We start from the raw sequence: 20,695 nt of genomic DNA, 5'->3' as shown, positions 1-20,695 counted from the left end.
TATTAGTATTTTAACTTTCCAGATATTGACTGGAACTTATGGATTGGTCACTCGCACGGTAGCAAGACTTTTGTGGATTTATTGGAGGATTGTTTTCTACAGCAACATGTTCGAGGGGCAACCAGAAGGAGTAATACTCTTGATCTGATTATCATGAATAAGAATTTATAAATAAAGGAACCACTAGGTGACAGTGATCACAGTCTACTGATGTGGGAATTACTTAAGGATGTAACTACCATCAAGGCTAAAGGGAAGGGCTTTTGCTTTCGTAAAGGTGACTGCAGGGGTCTCAGGCAGTTTTTAAATTCTATACAGTGGGATCAGTTGAAGATGTTAAAAACAGCAAATTCTAAATGCCTTCAACGAATTAATAATGGAAGCTACTAGGCTTTTTATACCAATTAAGAAATACTGTTCAAGATTTAGACCTAAATGGATGTTAGATGAACTAATGAGTCTCATGGCAGAGAAGAAAAATGTGTGGGGTGCCTATAAATTATCAGGTGACACAGAAGCCAGTGCAGATATAAGCTAGTCTGTAATCAAGTCACAAAGGAGGTTAGGCAAGCGAAGGCTGATTACGAGAAATCCTTGGTAAAGGATGCAAAGAAAAACAACAGACTTCATTACTTATGTAAATTCTAGGAGGAAGGGGATGAATCAGATTGTTCCACTTGATGTTGGTGGTTCAATTTTTGATGATCCTGGTCAAATAGCTGACAAACTGAATGAGTATTTTGCATCTGCATTCATACATGAGGAATTCTGTAAGGAAGAGGAGGACAGAAGTTTACTAAACTCTAACAGGGAGCTAAATGATTTTGTAATAATTTAAAGGTAAAGTGGAGGAGGAGAAATTGTTGAAGTTAAACATAAAAAGGCACCTGGGGCAGATAGAATCTATGCAGTTATATTAAAGGAAGTGAGCAAACCCTTAGCCGTAATTATGAGAGCATCCTTATATTTGGGGGTAGGTCCCTATGGACCGGAGATGTGCAAATGTATCCCCAATTCACAAAGAGAGTTAAAAGGGTGACGAAAATAATTATAGACCTGTTAGTTTAACTTCTGTTCTGGGGAAAATAATGGAATCACTGGTTAAAGAAGTGATCCAGAATCACCTAGACAACACTGCAGTAATAGTTCAGACACAGCATGGGTTTGTTAGGGGAAAGTCTTGTCTGGCCAATTTGATTGGATACTATGTGGTCACAAAGGAACTGGATGCAAAAAATAATTTTGATATCATATACTTGGATTTCAGGAAATCTTTTGATACTTTTGCACATGAAAGACTGCTGTACAAATTGGAGCAGTATGGCATTAAGGGCAAGTTGCTGCAATGGATAAAGGGATGGTTGAGTGGGAGACAGCACAGAGAGTGGTAATAAATGGACATTGCTCTATGTGAACTAATGTTATTAGTGGAGTTCCCCAGGGTTCGGTGCTGGGCCCATTGTTGTTTTATGTATTTATTAATGATATCAATGAAGGTATATCAGACCTAATGTCCAAGTTTGCAGATGATACAAAGGTTGGCAGGGTTGTTAATAATAGTAAAGACAGTATGCTACTGCAACAGGATCTAGAAAAGTTAGGCAGATGTGCTGAGAAGTGGCAACTGAAGTTTAATATTGACAAATGCAAAGTACTACATATGGGTAGCAGTAACCCAAGAGAAATGTTCCAACTGTGTGGACTATACTGAGGGAGGTGGAGAATGAAAAAGACTGTGAGGGTATTTGTGTAGTTGGATATGAAGTTCTCTGATCTTTGCATACTGGTTGCCAGAGTAGGTCATGGAGTTTTGTCAATCATATACAGGAATTGTGCTGGCAGAGACAAGGAGGTGATTATACTTTTGTATAAGGCAGCTCAGGCCACACCTTGAGTACTGCATACAGGTGTGGAGGCTTCATTTTAAGAAGGATGTAGTGTTGCTAGAATTAGTACAGAGAATGGCAACAAGATTGGTGAGAGGAACAAAGGGGTTCTCTTAACAAAAGAGGCTTAAATTCTGCAACTTGCAGCATCAAATCAAATGCAAGGCGATTTGATTGAGGTGTAGTGTTTGAGCAGGCTCAATGCCGATGGATACTTCTGCTTGCTCAGATTAAGAACCTGAGCGATCATAAATTCAAATTGAGGAAAGACAATTAGATGTGCGGAAGTTTGTTAATTGCTGGAACAGACTTCCATCTCTTGTTGTGGAAGTTGATAGCTTAAATAAATTTAAGGCTGTACTAGACAAACATTTGGAGTGACCAGATGGGTGAAATGGAAGGGTTTTTTTTTTTTTTTTTTTTGGCTGTTGCTCTATAAGCTTGCTTTCTTGCATTATATGCCTCAACTAACACTGTTATAGGGTTCTGATGTTATATTTCAGTGCATCTGTTGAAATCAAATAAAAATATCCATTCCTGTGGCATACTTTTTCATCATTACTTTTGTTTTAACCAGATACAAATATAATTGCCCAACTGTCATACAAGTGCTCTACTTTCATCCATCCACTCTTGAAGGGTGGTTGGATGAACAATGAAGAATGTATAATCTTAAACAAATTAATTATAAAAATATAGACACCATCATTTGTGCAGTGTCTATTATTTTGCTAAGTAATTTACCTCTTTGGCTGTAATAATCAAATAGCAAAAATACTGCATCACGACCTAGAGAAATTTGGTAGGAAAAGGTATATGGGTGGATGTGATCTCACTCCTCCCAAATTTGAAAAAAGTGTTGAGAGGGGGGTTGGTGTCCCACAGACAGTTTTCCAGTGATGGAGGAAATAAATCAGAGATCTCATGAAACAGACTTGAAAATTTTATAAGTTCTTATTAAGTTTTTTTTTTTTTACTTGATATTGTTATCATTTCTATATATTGAAATTTCCAAAAGAAAAATTTTTAAATATGTCTGTTTGATGTTACAAAAATTGTTTAAATTTGAAATTGTATGAGGTTTTTTAGCATATTTTAATGTAACTGCTTGTCATTCTGTATGAAATATTTCTATCAGACAGCCTGTTTATTGTTTAGATGAAAAATTAATAAAAAAAATAATAATAAAATAACCTTAATTATAACCTTAACATTATTTTGTTACTAAATCAACTACACATCTTTAACCCAAAACAGATTGAGTTCTTTAACTGTGAAATTATATTTTTGTTTCATTCTTGTTATAATTTTTTGTTATATTAGTTAAATCAGTTAGTATAGGATTAAAACATGTTACACTTATTATCATCAAAATAACACTTCATTTTTACTCTGCTGTTTTGTTTATGCTCCATTTGGTCCCAAAATATTTTGTAAGTACATTTTGTATATCATATCTGTTTTAGCTGTAGTTTTAGCAACTCATTTATATATATAAAAAATATTGTCTAATATGAAACTTTAACTTGAAAGTAGTTTAGAGTAAATTTGTGTAGACTCAGAATTTTGAGTATCATAAATAGAATATGAAAATTGTACTATTTAAGTAGTTATTAACTTTTTATGATAAATTAAAAATTTTATGGTTTGCCTTAAAACTTGAAATATTAAACAAAAATTGATGCAGCCACTCTTAGATAAAGAAATCCATTATCTTAATGGTTTTATTTTTAACTTTCTTTGTTTTAAATTTGTCATAAGTTATATGCATTGAGCTCACCACAAACATATTCTAACATATGTTCGAATATGTTTGTTATATATTTGAATACATAAAAATTACTATAAAAAAAAAAAATAAATAAAGCAATTCAGTGATTAAGTGCATTCCTTTGGGGATGATAAGAAAACAAATGTATGATCCTAGTGGGTCCCCAAACACATTTTCACGCTAAGGCAACATACAAGTAGAATGTTGTGACTCATATAGTTCAAATGCAGGTGCATGCAGAAAGATCTTGAATACTTGCTGAATTGTATGTCAAATTCATTTATTTACATTTCTGATTCCAGAGCATGTAATGTCCAAAGTGACTATTGTGATTATCCACACAAACATCAGTTTATTGCAGAAGGGACAGCCCTCATTCACTTCACTTCTGGTATGTGTGCTGTTGCTATATCCTTAACTCACTACCACAGGTTCACCCTACTGTGAACTTTTGTACCATACTTATGTACTGTTCCATACTCGTTTGGAGAACATGCCAACCATGTTTGATATCTCGCTTATCCATTCTGCCATGGTAGAATGTGCTGTTTGAGCATGTGCACATTTAATGATTGCTGTAGCAAAGATCCCTCATGAGTGAACCTCATAAGGACTTGTGTGGTCAGTGAGACATCTTACAAGAGCACATGTAATATGCAGGTAAATGCAAGTACAAGCACCTGCAAGATGGTCATCTAGCACAGGGCTAGCTGACCATCCAACATGCCACCTTGACACCCAGGGTCATGTGGTAACTACCTTTTCTGAGAATGTGTATTAGGAAGAAATTCTAGGATGTAAACATCAGAAATTAATCATTCTGAAATAAAGTTAAATGTTTTAAGCATTAAAATTTATCCTCTTCTCTTTAAATAATGACAATAAAACTTAAAACTACTTGAAATATCTGCCTGTGAATTTCTTTTCTCCAAAGTTCATTTTTGTATGGTAAACTGCTCATAATCTGCTATATAAAAAATTACAAATGAATACATAAAACAGAAAATAATGTAAGAAGCCCTGAAGTATATACACACTGAATGGTCACCTTATTAGGAACACCTAGCTATTTCACGATATGGAGCACTCCTTCAGTAACAGTATCACCTGTTACTGAAGCACTCCTTTAGTAACAGTATCAACTATCCAGTTTTCAAAGTTTTGAGACGCAGTTGAGTATGAGCCATCATCCTTTTGACACACTTTCAACACCTAATTGAGTCCATGTCATGAGACAGCCAGGCTGGAGGGGTGGGGGGGATCTACTCACTGTTAGGTAGGTGTACCTAATAAAGTGGACAGGTAGTAAATAAATAAACTTATTTTTGGTAAATGTTCACTGTGTTTTTTGTTTATTTATTTATTTATTTTTTTTTTTGTGTGTGGCACCTTCCATATTCTTAAACAATACCAAATAGATCTGGACAGCACTTAGCTAGCATATAGAGACCACAGCCAGGTATTTGCCTGAGAGACCAGTCCATATATTGATATAAAATGGCAACTGGTGGCTTTTATCTGTATTGTTCACTTTTGTCCAGTTTCAGAAATTATGCAGAGTTCTAGATTTCATCCCCTGTGAAGTGAAGCATGCTTCATCCATAAATGGGGCACAACAGCCTGGAATTTCTGCACAGCTAACGAAGCAAACAATTAATATTTTTCCAAATCTGCCCAGAAGATTTCACTATTAAAGGTCTATTTTTTGATACACAATAATTTACTGTTGCCACCTGGCTTATGCTGGTACTTTTGCTTGGATAACTGTGCATGCAGTTTAGGATTCTCCACTGCCTTCAGAATTCCAAGATCATATAGACATTTATGATTGATAGTAGTAGTAGTTGGAGTGGCAATTCCCCTCTCATTTATAACAATTCACTTAAACAGATATGTGTAGGTTTGGTCTGCAACAATTGGGTTACCTATCTGTTTTTTGCTAGGTAACTTCTACTGCATTGTCATGACACAACTCAAAGATCAGACGCGTGCCAGTATGGCTTGAATGTGTTTAATCATTATGTTGATGACCATTGCTGATATGATATTTTCACTGCAATTTTTTTCTCCTCCCCTCTGTGGTCGTCGCCGAAGTATTACCCTTTAAAATTTAAAAAGCTTTTCCCCATCCCCACTTTGGCGCCTCCATAGCCAGGTGGGCAGGAGTGGCACACGCTTCTTGATTAGACCAGGGTTTGAGCCCGTGACCACCAAATACGGAGGATGCGGAAATGACCACCGCATATCCCCGGAGCAATATGGCCTTAGTTGCTAATGCTCCTAAAAACCAAATAACAGCAACATCCCCACTTTAAGTTTAATTCTTGATGTGGTCTGTGATTATGATGATTGTATTATTTTTTAACACATTATGAAACTTAAAATGTTTTATGTAATATGAAATTGTATTTTTATAAATTCCTTCCTGTTTAAATTAATATATGTAGCATTTATAAGAAACAGATACTTTAATCATGCTTTTGAATGAACCATTATCTTCGTGAGTTACTTCCATCAAGAGATAATAATTACGTACACACATTTAATTCAATAAAAACTCCACTCGTATACTAATAACTGATTTATTTTATACATCATAATCTGCATTTTACTCTACACTGCATTAAATAATAACATACCTGTAATGTAGATTAAAACAGTTATTGTTGTTGAGCATATATGTACCTCTTGATGTATTTTAATCATTTATTATTATTGAAGGCTGCTCTGTTCATTTTCACTTATTGTAGGAATGACATTTTGATACATGATATACACACATTGGAATAAATCCTTTGTTTAATGTATAAATTACTATATCAAAATGAGGTGTCAATAGAAGTAGATAGAACATGCAAGAGATATATACGTGTGTATATATATATATTGGTTTCACAGTGACTGTCAGTGGTATGGTGTTGCTGATTGAGTGCCAGTTTCTGTTCTGTTATAATTTCTCACTGTATAAGGGCCACCATTATTCAAATCTACTGCATACAGTAGATTTGAATAATTAATACTCTGATCAATCAGAGTATTAATTTGTGTATGCATGATTTGTCTAATGTTCGAAATGTAGTGATTCCCTGACCATTATTGGCCTTGTGGTCCTCTGTCGAGTTGGGGCATGATGGTCAGTCTGTTTTACTTTATTTATACTTTTGTTGGTCATATATTGTAGTTAGTTTAAGCTTTCCAATCTTAGTGATATTTCATGTAATTCAGGCCTGGTGCTAGTCAGAGATGCTGCTAAATTTCATCTAATTGGGTTTTTCTAAAACATCTTTCATTATTTGATATTCTATTTTCTGTTTTTTCTAAATTACTTTAGGAACATTTTCTTCTGTTATACCCTCATCTTGATCCTTCTCCCCCCTTGATTTGTTTTATAATGTTTGGTTTATTTTCACTCCATTAGTTTGCCATGCTACTGGCACGTACTTTATTTGATTTTTATTGTAGTTATTACAAGCAACATGTAGTGAAATGTGCGTTAATGCTGCCACTGATTTTTGCTATGCTAATTTTTCTCTTTTTCTGTTCCTTTTAATTAGAGTTTGCTTTCTGCAAATTATTTATGTTTCACAAAAATTTTACAATACAGTGAATAACCTTCATTTCCACTGAGACACAATTCACTTGGTAATAATTATAAATTGATTTTTAGGGAAAATATACAGTATTTTTAAAACTTTGAAACTTCCCCTGACATTGTATACTCCGATTTCAATGTGGCTACAACTTCTGGAAGCATTCCTTATAGATTTCTTTTGGAAGAGCTAATATACAGTTCCTGTGTCATGTTCTGAATAATTTCCTCAGTCATTGCAAATCTGAGACTGTTCAAGGAGCTACATCCAGTGAATACAACAGGTGAGGGGGGGGGGGCACAGTGATGGAGTACATCACAAGAAATTCTTGAATGAAAAGTACCAATGTGTGCAGGAGCATTGTCATGATGAAAGTGTCAGTGGCACCTTCCACTAAGGAAGGTACCACTGCCACTTTTGCTAATCCTGCATTAGTTTAGATAATCATTGCTTCACTGTTTACATAACTATGGCTGGTCCATTTCACAATTTATATAGTTTGGCAAATTAAGATTTATTTTATTGACATCTGCCAATATGATGTGCACAGTTATGATTTCATTAGTTCCCTTAGAAATTACTATATCAACTAATTGTCACCCCCCACTCATTTTTTAAGTGTGTTTTTGGTTGACAATTATTCTTCCAATAGAATTTATTTCCATTAAAATAGATTCTAAGTTATTTTTGCTTTTGTTATATTAAAGTAAATCATGTTGACAATGAATTTAGCTCCTTGTGAGATCATTAGAGCGCTGTATCGAAGTATGATACTTTTAAACAGTATACAAAAGTTGTCTACCTGAAAATGAGCAAGAAATGTGAGTCAGACAGTTGCATGTATGAATATAATGAATGGAGTTACCAATCCACACTCCTATGTCTGTCTAACTTTGGGATCACATGCCAAAATGGTTGGAGTCCAGGATAGAGTTAACAAAATTAGAATATCTGTTAGTGATCAGTTTTTCACGGGACTTTGAATGAAATATATGTCATAAGTGAAACAGGGCTTCATTGCAACCAACCAGATTAAAAACTGCAATGAAAACAATGATTCACTTACTCCACTGAAGGCATAGCATTTGTCTTCTGGGATTGAAAAGGACTAATAACAGTAGATTTTTTTCCAAAGTGACAAAAAAAACAGTAAGTAAACAATACAGTGCTAAGTAGAAACTGGATTATGAGATGCAACCAAGTGAAAGAGACCAGAAAAGCTGATAAAATGTGTTTTGTCTAGGACAATACATCTATTCCCACATTGGCTGTCACCATGGTTGAAATTCATAATGCTCACTATGAATTTTTTCCCGTCTGCCATGCTCACTATGAATTTTTGCCCGTCCACCATGCTCACCGTATCTGACCCCATCTGATTTCCACCTGTTCTCAGAATTAAAAACCAAATTGTTTGGAAGGAAATATGGGTTGGATGAGATGATAATGGCTGTACACTCCGTTATTAGGATCTTCAAAAAAGTAAATACAAAACTGGAATCATGAATCTGGAGCATCACTACAAAAATCGACATCAGATAATAAGGCTCAGTTTAAGGCTCAGCTGGACAGGTATTTTGAACGAACAGAGGGGTGAAGTGGAAGTGGGTTTTTTTTTTTTTTTTTTAGGCTGATGCTGCATAAGCTTGCTTTCTTGCATCAAATGCCTCTACTAATGCTAATGCTAATGCATGGACATCCGAACATGCTAATAACTCATGCTAAACTAGAAATTTATCAGACAATCCCATACATCATTAAAACTGTTCTTGAATTATATGTTTGTTCATAATATTGGCATTAAGTTTTGTAGCTTAAAAGATAAATCACTTTGATAGTATGAACCAGAGCTATAATGCTCAATACATTCTACGTTGATATCAATATTTGTAAAAGAATAAGAGAAGTTTACCTCAACATGATACGTAAAACACTTCCGTATGATACTCTCCAGAAATTAAAGGTATAACCTATCGATATACACAATTATGGGGGATTTTTTTAACACCTTGGTGCAAAATTACATTAGATTAACACTAAGATACTTGGCCCAAAGTGACCATATTTCTTTTCTAAAAAAAAAAAAAATTGGCGCATTATGGCCTTAGCTGCCAATGCGCCATTAAAAACCAAACCAAACCAATCTTTTCTAAAATATTGCCTTCAAAACAGCATCATTTTGAAGTTTGCCAGGGTCAATTCAAATCTTAAAATTTCAAGCGTTAAGCAACGAACACTTGCCACATCTTGTAACATAGTTAAGCTTGCCTTAAGATCTCGATATTCTAATAAACAAATTACCTTTCCCTAGTTAGGAAACTTCGCTACAAATTAAAAAATTATCTGCATCCTAACGATTGGTCTGTATTGAAGACCCCCATAGATTTGTGACGTGAAGCACAGGCCTCAGAAATAAAAAAACAGACATGTTAACAAATTGAATACATTATCAGGAGGATCAAGACACGTTCATCAGGTTGAAAGCTCCCTGTCGCAAGCTTGCAACCAAATGCATAAGAGTTGTGTGACGTGCCCCACCCCACTCATACGCACAACCGTCTACCGCAGAATACTTCAGCTAGTTCGCGACCCCCCCTCCTCAACATTCAACGAACCGACATATCAACAGGTTACAAATCTTTCCTCGTTTATGCTATCGCAGGACCAGATTTCACTTTTATCCAAAGGATTAAATTACAATTTACCACCTTGAAAACTACCTAAAAAAACAGTGCATAATTGATATTGAATGAATTTGGACTTTGTAATATTCCACAAAAAGATTTATTTATTCAACAAGTTAACCAAGTTATATACGAATGTGGCACATAACATAAAAGAAACAACTTCCTAAATTGAATACACATGACAGTTCGGCTTTACATGAAAAATTCGGGAAAATAAAGACATTATCATTCAGAGAGCTGATAAAGGAGATACAGTGGTAACACTCAATAAACCTGATTACATTAATAAGTTAGTCAGTTGTATCAGATACCTCCACTTATCTTGAAGTAGACCCGGCACTATTTACCAATTTGGTCAATCAATAAAAATAAAATGTTAACCACGTATCGAAAAAAATGGCTACATTACTATGGATTAGTTAAAGGAATTGAAGGCCAGTACATACAATATTCCTGCACTTTTTGGTCAGATTACCTATTTGGCCTATTGTTTCCTATAAAAACTCGGCATTTTCATCCTTGGTCACACATGTACAAAGCATTATAAAACCCTTTAAATAGGCGATACAATTTGGGATTAAAAACTACGATACACTATTTAAAATCCTTAAGGACTGGAGACTTGGCGGTAATGATAATTTATTCTCACTAGATGTTACCTCGTTATATATGAATGTAAACGTTGAATACACATTAGATATTCTTTGGGGTATGTTAAATAACTCGATACCGATTAATTATACAAAGCTATGATTAATTAATTTATTAATTAAACTCTTAGTTGAAGCCAACTATATCACCTTTCGAGACAAAGTATACAATCAAATTTTTGGTTTTTCAATGTGATTAAGCCTGAGCAGCCTAATATCAGAGATCTATCTCTCAACAATTGAATGTATACATTTCACGGCTTTTCTACTCCATATCACATACTATGGAAGGTATTTAGATGATGTTCTAATTATTACCGATAGTAGCACTATCCAAGACATTTTACATTTGTTTAATATTCATTTTAGACTCAAATTTACATTAGAAAGAGAGGATGCGGATACCAAGTCATTAAATTTTCTAAATTTCACTCTTACTCGGGACGTGAATAAAATCCAATTTAACTCTATCATAAACCTACAAACACCGGTATGCTTCTTCATTATAACAGCTATCACCTGTTCACCTACAAAAATCGATTATCTTTAATCAATAAAGATAACATTTACAATGCTTATAAATATTCAATGACGGAATCTGCTTTGGGCTCAGAAATAAAAATATTAAGCAGCAGATTATTAAACAGGGATTACTCACTTGCTACAGTAGACAGAATTAGGGTACAGGCTAAGGATAGAATACAAAAAAATATACCAATCAACAATAGTCAAAAAATACTTTATCTCTGTCCCATATGTTGAACAGTGGCACAAACAGGTTCTTTAAAGATACCGAATTTAAAATTGTAACCAGGCCAATATTGAAATTATACACTATACTGAACAATTGCTCAGTCCTTTCCTCGTTTGCAACACAAATAAATAGTATACAACATTTCTTGTGGTGATTATCAGGATTCTATGCGGTTTCCTCTGAATTTTCCTGTTAATCAACATGCGGCCTCGGTTCATGCTTCTCGTTCAGCAACATCAGAAGTAGCCTTTCATGCCATTAATGAAAAACATACTTAGTGTCCAACATAATTATACGAGACTATTAATTGTAGAAACCATCGAAATTAAATTACATGAGAATTCTATTAATGTTCGCCGGTCATATCTAATCTCTGATTCGTGGTCTTTTATGCACATGCACTTAGACAAATAATCCCTATTTAAGTTCCAATAGCCTGAGAGGGCATAAATTCAAATTGAGGAAAGAAAGTTGTAGGATAGATGTGTGGAAGTTTGCCTTTATCCAGCAGGTGGTTGATTGCTGGAACAAAGTTCCATCTGTCGTAGAAGTTCATAGCTTAAATAGATTCAAGGCAGAACTTGGCAAACATTTGGAGCGAGGGGATGGGTGAATTAAGGGTTTTTTTTTTTATTGGCTGATGCTATATAAGCTTGCTTTCTTGCGTCACGTGCCCTTGCTAATGCTATTTGGTAATTTTCGTTCCTGTGATCACGACATATGGTCAAAAAGCATTGTCAACTTCAGAAAGGAAAATCATTTTGCAATTTTTTCATTAAATGAATTTTTTAATTGTGTTAAATTGATTTTTAATTATTTTTAACTATTTCTTACTGTAATGTAAAATTTTTGATTTTTTTTTTTAATTGGTTTCATTTTAATCTCTGGAGAGTATCATATGGAAGTGTTCTACGTATCATATTGAAGTAAATAAAGAAAAATCACATATCATTCGAATAGTCTCAGTCAGGAATCAAGGTTGATATTAACGCCAGAATTTAACAAGTTAATTTTTAAATATGAAATTAAGTAATTGCTGTTTGTACTTATAACTAACTGACATTGTAATTCCGAATTTTATGAGCATGATGATAACAGTTGAACCAGTAATGTAATGGATAAGATAGCATCATCTGTATTTTTATTGCTATGTGTGCGTGCAGTTGTGCAAACAATGCTCTATATATGTGTATGCTGGTCAGGCCCTGAAGAAACAGGACAACATGTGTTAGCTATTGAATAAACAGACTGCCAATGCTCATCGTGCTGGAGAATAACTACCTCCATAATAGGGTGTATGCGGGTCCTCTGTTGCAATTCACATTCGGACCCACAAATACAGCACTTTCAACTATGAGTGATGATAATAATTATGCATGCAATCTGAGAACTCAATGTAGGGATGTAAATTTAAGATTTACATGCTGCTTCATCCAGTAAGGCTCTGCAATAGTTTCACCTGTATAACATACTCCACAATCTGCTTAAGTAATTTGATCAATAGATCCACCCTATTATAATATGGAAATAACTGATTTTATCCTAGAAATAATAGATTGTAATTTCTGCCTAGGAGCTGGATGTAGCCAGCATATTGTCTCAGCACCCTAGTAATATGACCTGAAATGCTCTGGATAAAGTAACATTACATCTGTTTTTAGATGATGAAATTGGACATGTTGCAGCATATTCAGTAGTCATCAAAGACTGATGACTACGATCTGTAAATATTGATTAACATAATATTTAATTTAATTTAGTATTGTAATTACAATATCAAATAATTTTACAAACACAAAATTGACCTCTTGGGAATCGTACAAGTAAACAGGTGTGCATGGTATACTACTACATTAGAAGCAGGTATAAAGGCAGGCACACTGTTGTGTGCTGTGGGCACTGGTCCTGTCGATATGTTATTGATATATGATAAAAAGATTGCTTCTACTATAAACAACATGAAAGTGGAATTTTATGATGGATTTTCAGAAAATTTCTTATTCTGAAAAATGGTAACTGAGACATTTTGATGAGATTTCATTGTATCCATAACGACAACAATGGTTGCAGAGTCGTTTTTGTGTTAGCAGGCATGCACACAAAAACTTATGCATTCTGCTAAGAAAAATTCTATCTCACTGAGCAATGTTACGAAGTTGTTGCAAAAACAGTGAAGTTATAATGGTATTAATAGTGGTAAATGGTGCACGAAAACAAGCTTATATAGCATTAGCCGAAAAAAACTAGCACTCCCATATCACCAGTCCTTCTCTTCTAACAGTTTGTTTAGTTCTTCCTTGAATTTATTCAAGCTAACTCACCTCTACATCACCAGGTGGGAGGTTGTTCCAATAATTGACATTCTGGCTGAAGATAGATTTCTGCACATCTACCCTACAACCATTCTTCCTCAGTTTGAATTTATGCCCCATTGTGTGATCTGAGTGAGAGGAAAAATTCCATCAGCATTGAATTTACTCAATCCATTCAAAGCTTTAAACAGCACAATCAGATCTCCCCACAGATCTCCTAACTATCTAGTCTCTGCAGCTTGCCTGCAGAACTGATACCTTTCCTAGTAAAAGTACCTTTTGTTCCTCTCGCTAACCTCATTGCTCTTCTCTGCAGCTATTCTAACAGATTCATGTTCCTGCCTAAGGCCTCCAGACTTGCATGGTACTCAAGATGTGGCCTGAGCATTGCTTTATACAATGAGATAATCAAATCCTTATCCCAACTGGTAAAATTCCTGTATATCATTGACAAAACCTCATGAGCTATCTGGCTGCCTGTCTGCACTGCTTAGTGAACTTCATATCCTGGCTGCATAATCGACTCCCCTCAGATCTTTTTCATTCATCAACTATCCGAGTCTCGTACCACGCAGTTGTTGTGTTAATCTGCAATTACTGCTACACATATGAAGTACCTTGCATTTGTCAATATTAAACTTCAAATGCCACTTCTCAGTCCATCTACCTAATTTTTCTAGATCTTATTGTAGTAGTGTACACTCATTACACTTATTAACCACCCTACCAACCTTTGTATCATCTGCATACTTAGCATCAAGCCTGGTATGCCTTTATCGCTATCATTAATGAATGTAGAAAACAACAATGGACCCATCACTGGACCTGGGGGACTCCACTAATTCCGTTAATCCAAGAAGAGCAGTGCCTGTTGATAACCACTCTCTTCTCCCACTCAACCACCCAGTACAACTACATTCCTGGCTTAAATTATTGCTTCTTTAATCATTAACCCACTTATTTTCTTACTAACATAAGTCAAAGCTAACAAGTCACCCTTAGGTCTACTTTATGAATCGGAAACACATTTGCACAACTGTAGTCAACAGGGACTTACCCTGCATCCAAGGATGCTCTCATAATTGTGGCTAGAGGCTTGCTTGCCTTGTTTTTTGTCTCCCTTAATAATTTAATAGATCCCACCCCATTTTTACGTTTATCTTCAACAGTTTCTTCTCCACTTTCTTCTCATTAAAACAGCACAATCAACTTCATGTTAGAATTTTGCACACTTCCAGTATTCCTATCCCAAAAATATTCTTCATGTGTGAATGGAGATGCAAAATATCTATTTAGTTTGTCAGCAAACTGAGTGGGGTCATGAACAGTTAAACCATTCGTATCTGATGGACTTATATAGTGTTAATTGTAATGCGGCTCTGGGGAATCCCCCAACTGTGCATCAGGCAATGTGATGAATACAAAACTGTAAAAGCCAGATTTATGTAGGTTAGTGAGTGTTGTTTGTGTAGTGTTAGGTTGTGTTGTTTATCCAGTCTCTTAGCCTAGGGACCTGCATTTTGACACAGAAACCTCTAGTTTACCATCCAGTGGCAAGAGGAGACGGGCCAGGCTGTAGGGAATGTAAAGCACTGGTGGGGCGAACCCTGTGGTAGCCAAGGCTACAGACAAGGAGAGCCCAATCAATGGTTGAAGGCAAAGTGGGAGACAGGAAGTGGTAGAGAAGATGGGGAGCAGTAGCTGCCTGATTGAAAGGGGGACAGAATGCTTATCCTGCCCCCGGGGTGGGAGTTAGATGCCAGTGGGATTAGCCACCAGACGAAGGGGATGAGGGAGTGAGAGAACCAACCCAGCTGATAGGAATGAAGGATCTTAGGGAAAGGGGTCCCTATGATGGAGCACCTGCATTGGCCAAGGGGCAAGTCCTGTTGGTCAGTGTCAGCACACCACACCAGCTAACTAGCGACTGCATGGTGTCTGCTTGGATAGGCAGGGGGCCACTACGGCCCTCTGCCCATCATCCATCCAGAGGAAATAGGGGAAGGCAGGCAATTTCATTCACTCTGCTCTCATTCTGGTTTTATAGTTTTTTCTAACATTTTATACCATTTTTGTGCTTTTTTTCCTACATTTTCTGTTAGGTTATACAATTGTATGTTTTTTACACATCCATCTTCATTCTCACACTGGGAGCTGGGTATGCAATGGTACGTAGTGTGTTTACTATACTAAACATCTAATAATCAAAAAAATTTAGTGGCTAGAGACTAAGAGTTAGTAAATTCTTATTCTGATAAATAACAGTGTTCTCATGCTGCCTATATATATATATATATATATATTCGCAGCCTGTTGTGCAAGGAATTGCATAACTGTTGTTGCATAATTGCATAATTTGTTGTTTTATTACTTTTTGTCAAATTTTTAAGGTATGCTCATAGTTTCTTGGAGCTGCCGAAGGCTAGGTTTACCCCAGAATCTTTAAAATTTTTTCAACAGTTGGTAAGTTTCAACTTATGGGAGGCCTATCCGTTGTTTATTCATTACTTCTCTTTTTTTTTTTCTTTACTGTTTCTTTCGGCAGTATTTAATGCACTGTTTATGAGCCATTTCGGGTAACTGTGCTGAGAATCTGTCCTTAAGTGATTCGATTTCCTGTTTACAATCATCCTCTATAGTTGAATATTTGAATATTTATTGCTGAACTGAGCTATTAATATTGTTTTTTTTTGTGAGAAAGGGATCCATAGGTGTCAAAATGTAAATAATTTCCCCTATTTGTAGGTTTGTGAAATATTTTAGTATTGATTTTGGTGGCATTTCTTGTTAATGTTAGATTTAAGAAGTTTATGCTGTTGTTTTCTTCATTTTCTATGAATAGAAAAACTTCACATTTAGAAATGCAATAGCTTAATGAACATTTTTCCGGGCCACTGAATTTTCCACCTTCTACATTTCATTTAGTTTGCATTTCAGTGGCTTCCATGATCTCCAGATCTATTCCCTTAAGATATTTTTCTGTGAAAAATACCATAAGTCTTTCAGGAGAAACCAAGGAAAAGTAGTCATCTGAAGGATTTTGCATTACAAATTTTGTCATTGTATGTTCAGAATGATGCAAGGTGTTTTGTAAATATGTGTTAATGAACATAAACTTGAAAGGCTCCTGTTTTTTTTTTGTTTTTTTTTTTGTTGTCTCGCTCATACCACAATGCCATTAATACCATACATATCTTATACCACTCCCAAAAATATGAAGGTACATTTTTGTCCCACTGTTTTATGGACTCCATATCACACTGACTTGAGACTACAGATAAACAGAAATAATATTTGATATACAATAACTTAAATGAAACCAGGAATATAGCAATTTAATAATCACTAAACCTCAATCATGCAGTGCTTGTAATTTCAAGAACAAAATAACAAAACTGTAGTGCCAAATGGAAAGAGCTCAACGAGTAGGTTTAAAATATAATTTTAAAATATTTTTTAAATTAAAAATGGCGGCGCCAGACAGGAAAATGTGAGTAATTTTTGTGTCTCCCCTCTCTATTTCCATTGCTAACGGAGCTAAAAATTTAAAAATCACATTAGCTATAAGTTATTCGATGCTTATGGAGGGAAAACTGTTCCGATTGAAATCCTGCATTTACTTTTTGTGTTAAAATTAAAAAAACAAAATTTTATTGCACTTCAATAGCGCACTTCTCTGTACTAAATAACTCTCCTTTTGGTGACAAAAAGGTTGCTAAATAGTTAGTTAACATTTCTATAAAAGGTCATTTATAAATTTTGCAACCAGAAGTATTTTTAACAATTTTCAAAGCTGGAGTTGTCCCGGCAAGGAGATACTCAGAGAGCCAGTGTTGGGGCACTGGTGGTGGAGAGGCACCTGTGCGGAGTCTTGCACAGCCTCACCTGCCAGTCGCTTCTCCCCCGAGACGTTAATTGCTTCTCTAAGAAGAAGTCGGAGTCGCTTCTCCCACCCTTGGCATTCACAACAACTGGAAAGACTCAAATAGACATTTTCGTTATTTCCTCAGTTTTAGGCCAAGCGGGGGTACTAGAAACTTTTTTCAGTTACCATAAAGCTATTTGAGATACTACACTAATGACCATTCGTGTCATCCTGAGTGCCCAGCACACAGTAGTTGACCGATTTATTTACTTATTTTGTTCACATTTTACTTATTTTTCTAATATACTTGAATAATTAATTTATAATTAATAAACTGTGTTAATATACTAAATTTGTTGTTCTTATTCCAAAAACATTACTACTAAAGTAACAATATCAGGAACAAAAAAATTTTCGAGTACTTTTCATATCCTTTTAATTTTCGATTTTTCATGATAGCAAAGAATGAGTACCAGCACCTGTTTTTTTACAAAAAAAGCACTGGTCCTAGCAATATTTTATTATACTTTTCAAATTCTGTACCAAATTCTGGCCAAGGTTTGAACTTTACTTCTGATAGATGCTGCAGAGCCCATAATCATTGAGAATGAACACTTTTATTAGACCAAGACAGGTCAGGCTTCAGTTGAAAACATCTGGGTAATCTAAATATCTTTTAGAATTGCATGCTTTGAAACTGGCAGTGGAATTTTTCAAATGTCTGCCTTATCAACTGTATATAGAGACCTCGAAGATTAAGTTATCAATATTTAAGTACTTGCATAAGCAGGGTAAATCAAAAACAGTGCTCATTAACTACATTGCAATTTTATAGCTGATGTGTGCCCTGCATAGGTTTAACAGTAAGTGAATATATTATTTTATTTTTTTTTTTTTTATTTATTTATTTATTTATTTTTTTTTTTTTTTCAAAATATTTGCTGTTGCTATCTACTTTCCTTGTCCTGCAATCACTACCCACTTGCCTAAACCACAAGGCTCATTAGCTTAAAGCTTAGATTCTAAATCATAGCTTTAAAAAAAGCAATGATCCAGAAGCCAAGTATTAAGCAGGTTTGAATCCATACAGTATTCAGCAATCAAATAAAACGCAAAGTTTTGTTCACAGAATTGAGTACTAGAGTTACCATTTAAACCTTCCAAATGTATATAGTAACTCTAGAACTTGGTTGCATTGTTATTATTAATGCAATGATTTTATTACTGTGTTATTACATTGGAAGGGAAAAAATGAAGAAAATAGATTTTTTTTGTCTAATAGTGGCTGGATTATGCAAATACTTAGCAGGCATCATATGTTGATTCCAAAAGCCAGTTTTTTGATGTTCTTCAAAATTCATATTGTTTAATTTATTTTTATTAGCTAAGACCTTTTTGCCTATCATCTGATACTAAATTGTTAAAACTTTATATGGTATATGAAATGCCATAAAAAGGTTTCAAGTTTCATTCTGTTATTCTCACAAAGTAAAAAAATTTATTTACTAAAATTTGCTACCAGAAATTTTTTTAAACAAAATTAAATGTCATATTTGTTTTCTCTGTTATAAGGGGAAGGAAAAAAAATTTTTAAGTATAGGTAGTAAAAATGCATTTTTATTATTTTAAGTAATGTGTATTTTTGTGAAACTGAATATTTTTAGGGAAGGTGTTTTTTTTTTTTTTTATTATAAACATTTTGAGATAATTTTAGTAAAATAAATTTTAGCATGTCTTTTACTCATGTTTAAAAATAATCTTTAAATTTTTTTTCATGGCTCTTCTGTGACAGTGATTCCCAATTTTTTTTTTTTTTTTTTTTTTTATATATATATATTTCCCTTTTAACTCCTTATTTAGAATTTTTCTGACCTCAAACCTGAATTTCAGAAATTTGGATTATGTTTTTACATACAACAGTTACATTTATATTTAAATGTTTATTATTTTTTATTTTTCAGTTTTTATATACAGTATATGTAAATTTAAAAGAAATATGATGGAAGTTCACAAAATTTTTATTCAATGTCTTGAAAAACAAAAATGCACATAGAACCAACAGTTATGTCCATTTAATCACATACAACAATTAAACATGTGATAAAGAGGCTTTCTTGTACTTTTCAACATTTAAAAGCTAAAAATATTTTTTCTAAGCACCCTCCCCTACCGCCTCATGATTCTTATTTTATCATAACATGAGATTGGGAACTGCTGTTCTGTGAAATAAAAAGAACTGTTATCAATAAATAAATGTATTTCAGCATCTTCATATATCTTTGTAACTTGGCTAATTTCTCTTTTTCTTCTAAGGGATTCAAGATAAAAGCTGCCGGTTATTTACACTTAGAGATCTTTTAAAGAAACTTCCATCTGTAAATTTTGAAATTTTAAGATTTGTCTTTCAGCATTTTGTAAAGTAAGTATACTCACTTTTCAGAATTTTATTTTGTATTTTAAATTTACAAATTTCAGGAATTGGGGTGCAAGTTGTTGAATTCAAATTGTGTGCAATGAAATTTAGTATTTAGAAATAATACTTAAGGATTTTTTCTCACCACTTTTAGTAATATAACAACTTGCACAATTCATAATATATTAATGTGAATTTTACCTGTCTGATTATTTTTTCCTTTGAGGCTATTAATCCCTTTCCAGAGTGAGTCGAATTCACTCCACAAAGCCTTTCTAATTCTGCGGATTGAGTTTATTCACAAAATTTTGAAAATTTGTACAATGAAATCTTAAATATTAATTTGTTTTTATTCTAAATTGGTTGCCCAGCATTTGAGTGAAGTTATTATTGAAAATCAAATTATAATTTAAAAATAAATAAATAAAATAACTTGTTTATTTTATTTATTTATTTTTTTGTCGTAATACTATATTCTATTGTCCATTTATGTATCATTCAATTCCAGAAAACTTTGGCCTTTTTAAGCCAAATTGAGATAACAGTAGCTGACAGTGCAATCTAGTCCGATCTCAAAAGCTATTTTTATGTTGCTACCACTGTCATAAGCTGTGTCCACAATTACTCAGAAATACAGATAGAAGCACACACTGGAAGAGTTCGAGACAATTTGTACATTATTGGACAATATTTAAAATGTATTTGGAAACAATATCAAAAAATGTGTATACATTACATACTTTAGAAAAAAAGTTAAAATCAGTACT

The 20,695-nt window shown here is 34.1% G+C and overlaps 1 protein-coding gene across 17 annotated transcripts in view; it reads left to right on the top strand.

Moving 5' to 3' along the window:
• RhoGAPp190 (Rho GTPase-activating protein 190) overlaps positions 1-20,695 on the top strand; it is a 744,591-nt gene that overhangs the window by 701,577 nt on the left and 22,319 nt on the right. For 16 of the 17 annotated variants that reach the window (XM_090374412.1, XM_090374407.1, XM_090374402.1 and 13 more), the window contains one exon: positions 19,829-19,934. In XM_090374412.1, coding sequence (XP_090230538.1) covers positions 19,829-19,934 — 106 coding nt within the window. The remainder of the gene's footprint in view (positions 1-19,828; positions 19,935-20,695) is intronic. The other variant, XM_090374397.1, reaches the window with a different exon arrangement.

The sequence above is a fragment of the Mastigoproctus giganteus genome, chromosome 5 (genome assembly GCF_048544385.1).
Source record: "Mastigoproctus giganteus isolate SK-2022 chromosome 5, ASM4854438v1, whole genome shotgun sequence".
Classification (NCBI taxonomy): domain Eukaryota; kingdom Metazoa; phylum Arthropoda; class Arachnida; order Uropygi; family Thelyphonidae; genus Mastigoproctus; species Mastigoproctus giganteus.
The sequence above is the reverse complement of the archived record's forward strand: the minus strand, read 5'-3'. Positions and strand labels throughout refer to the sequence as shown.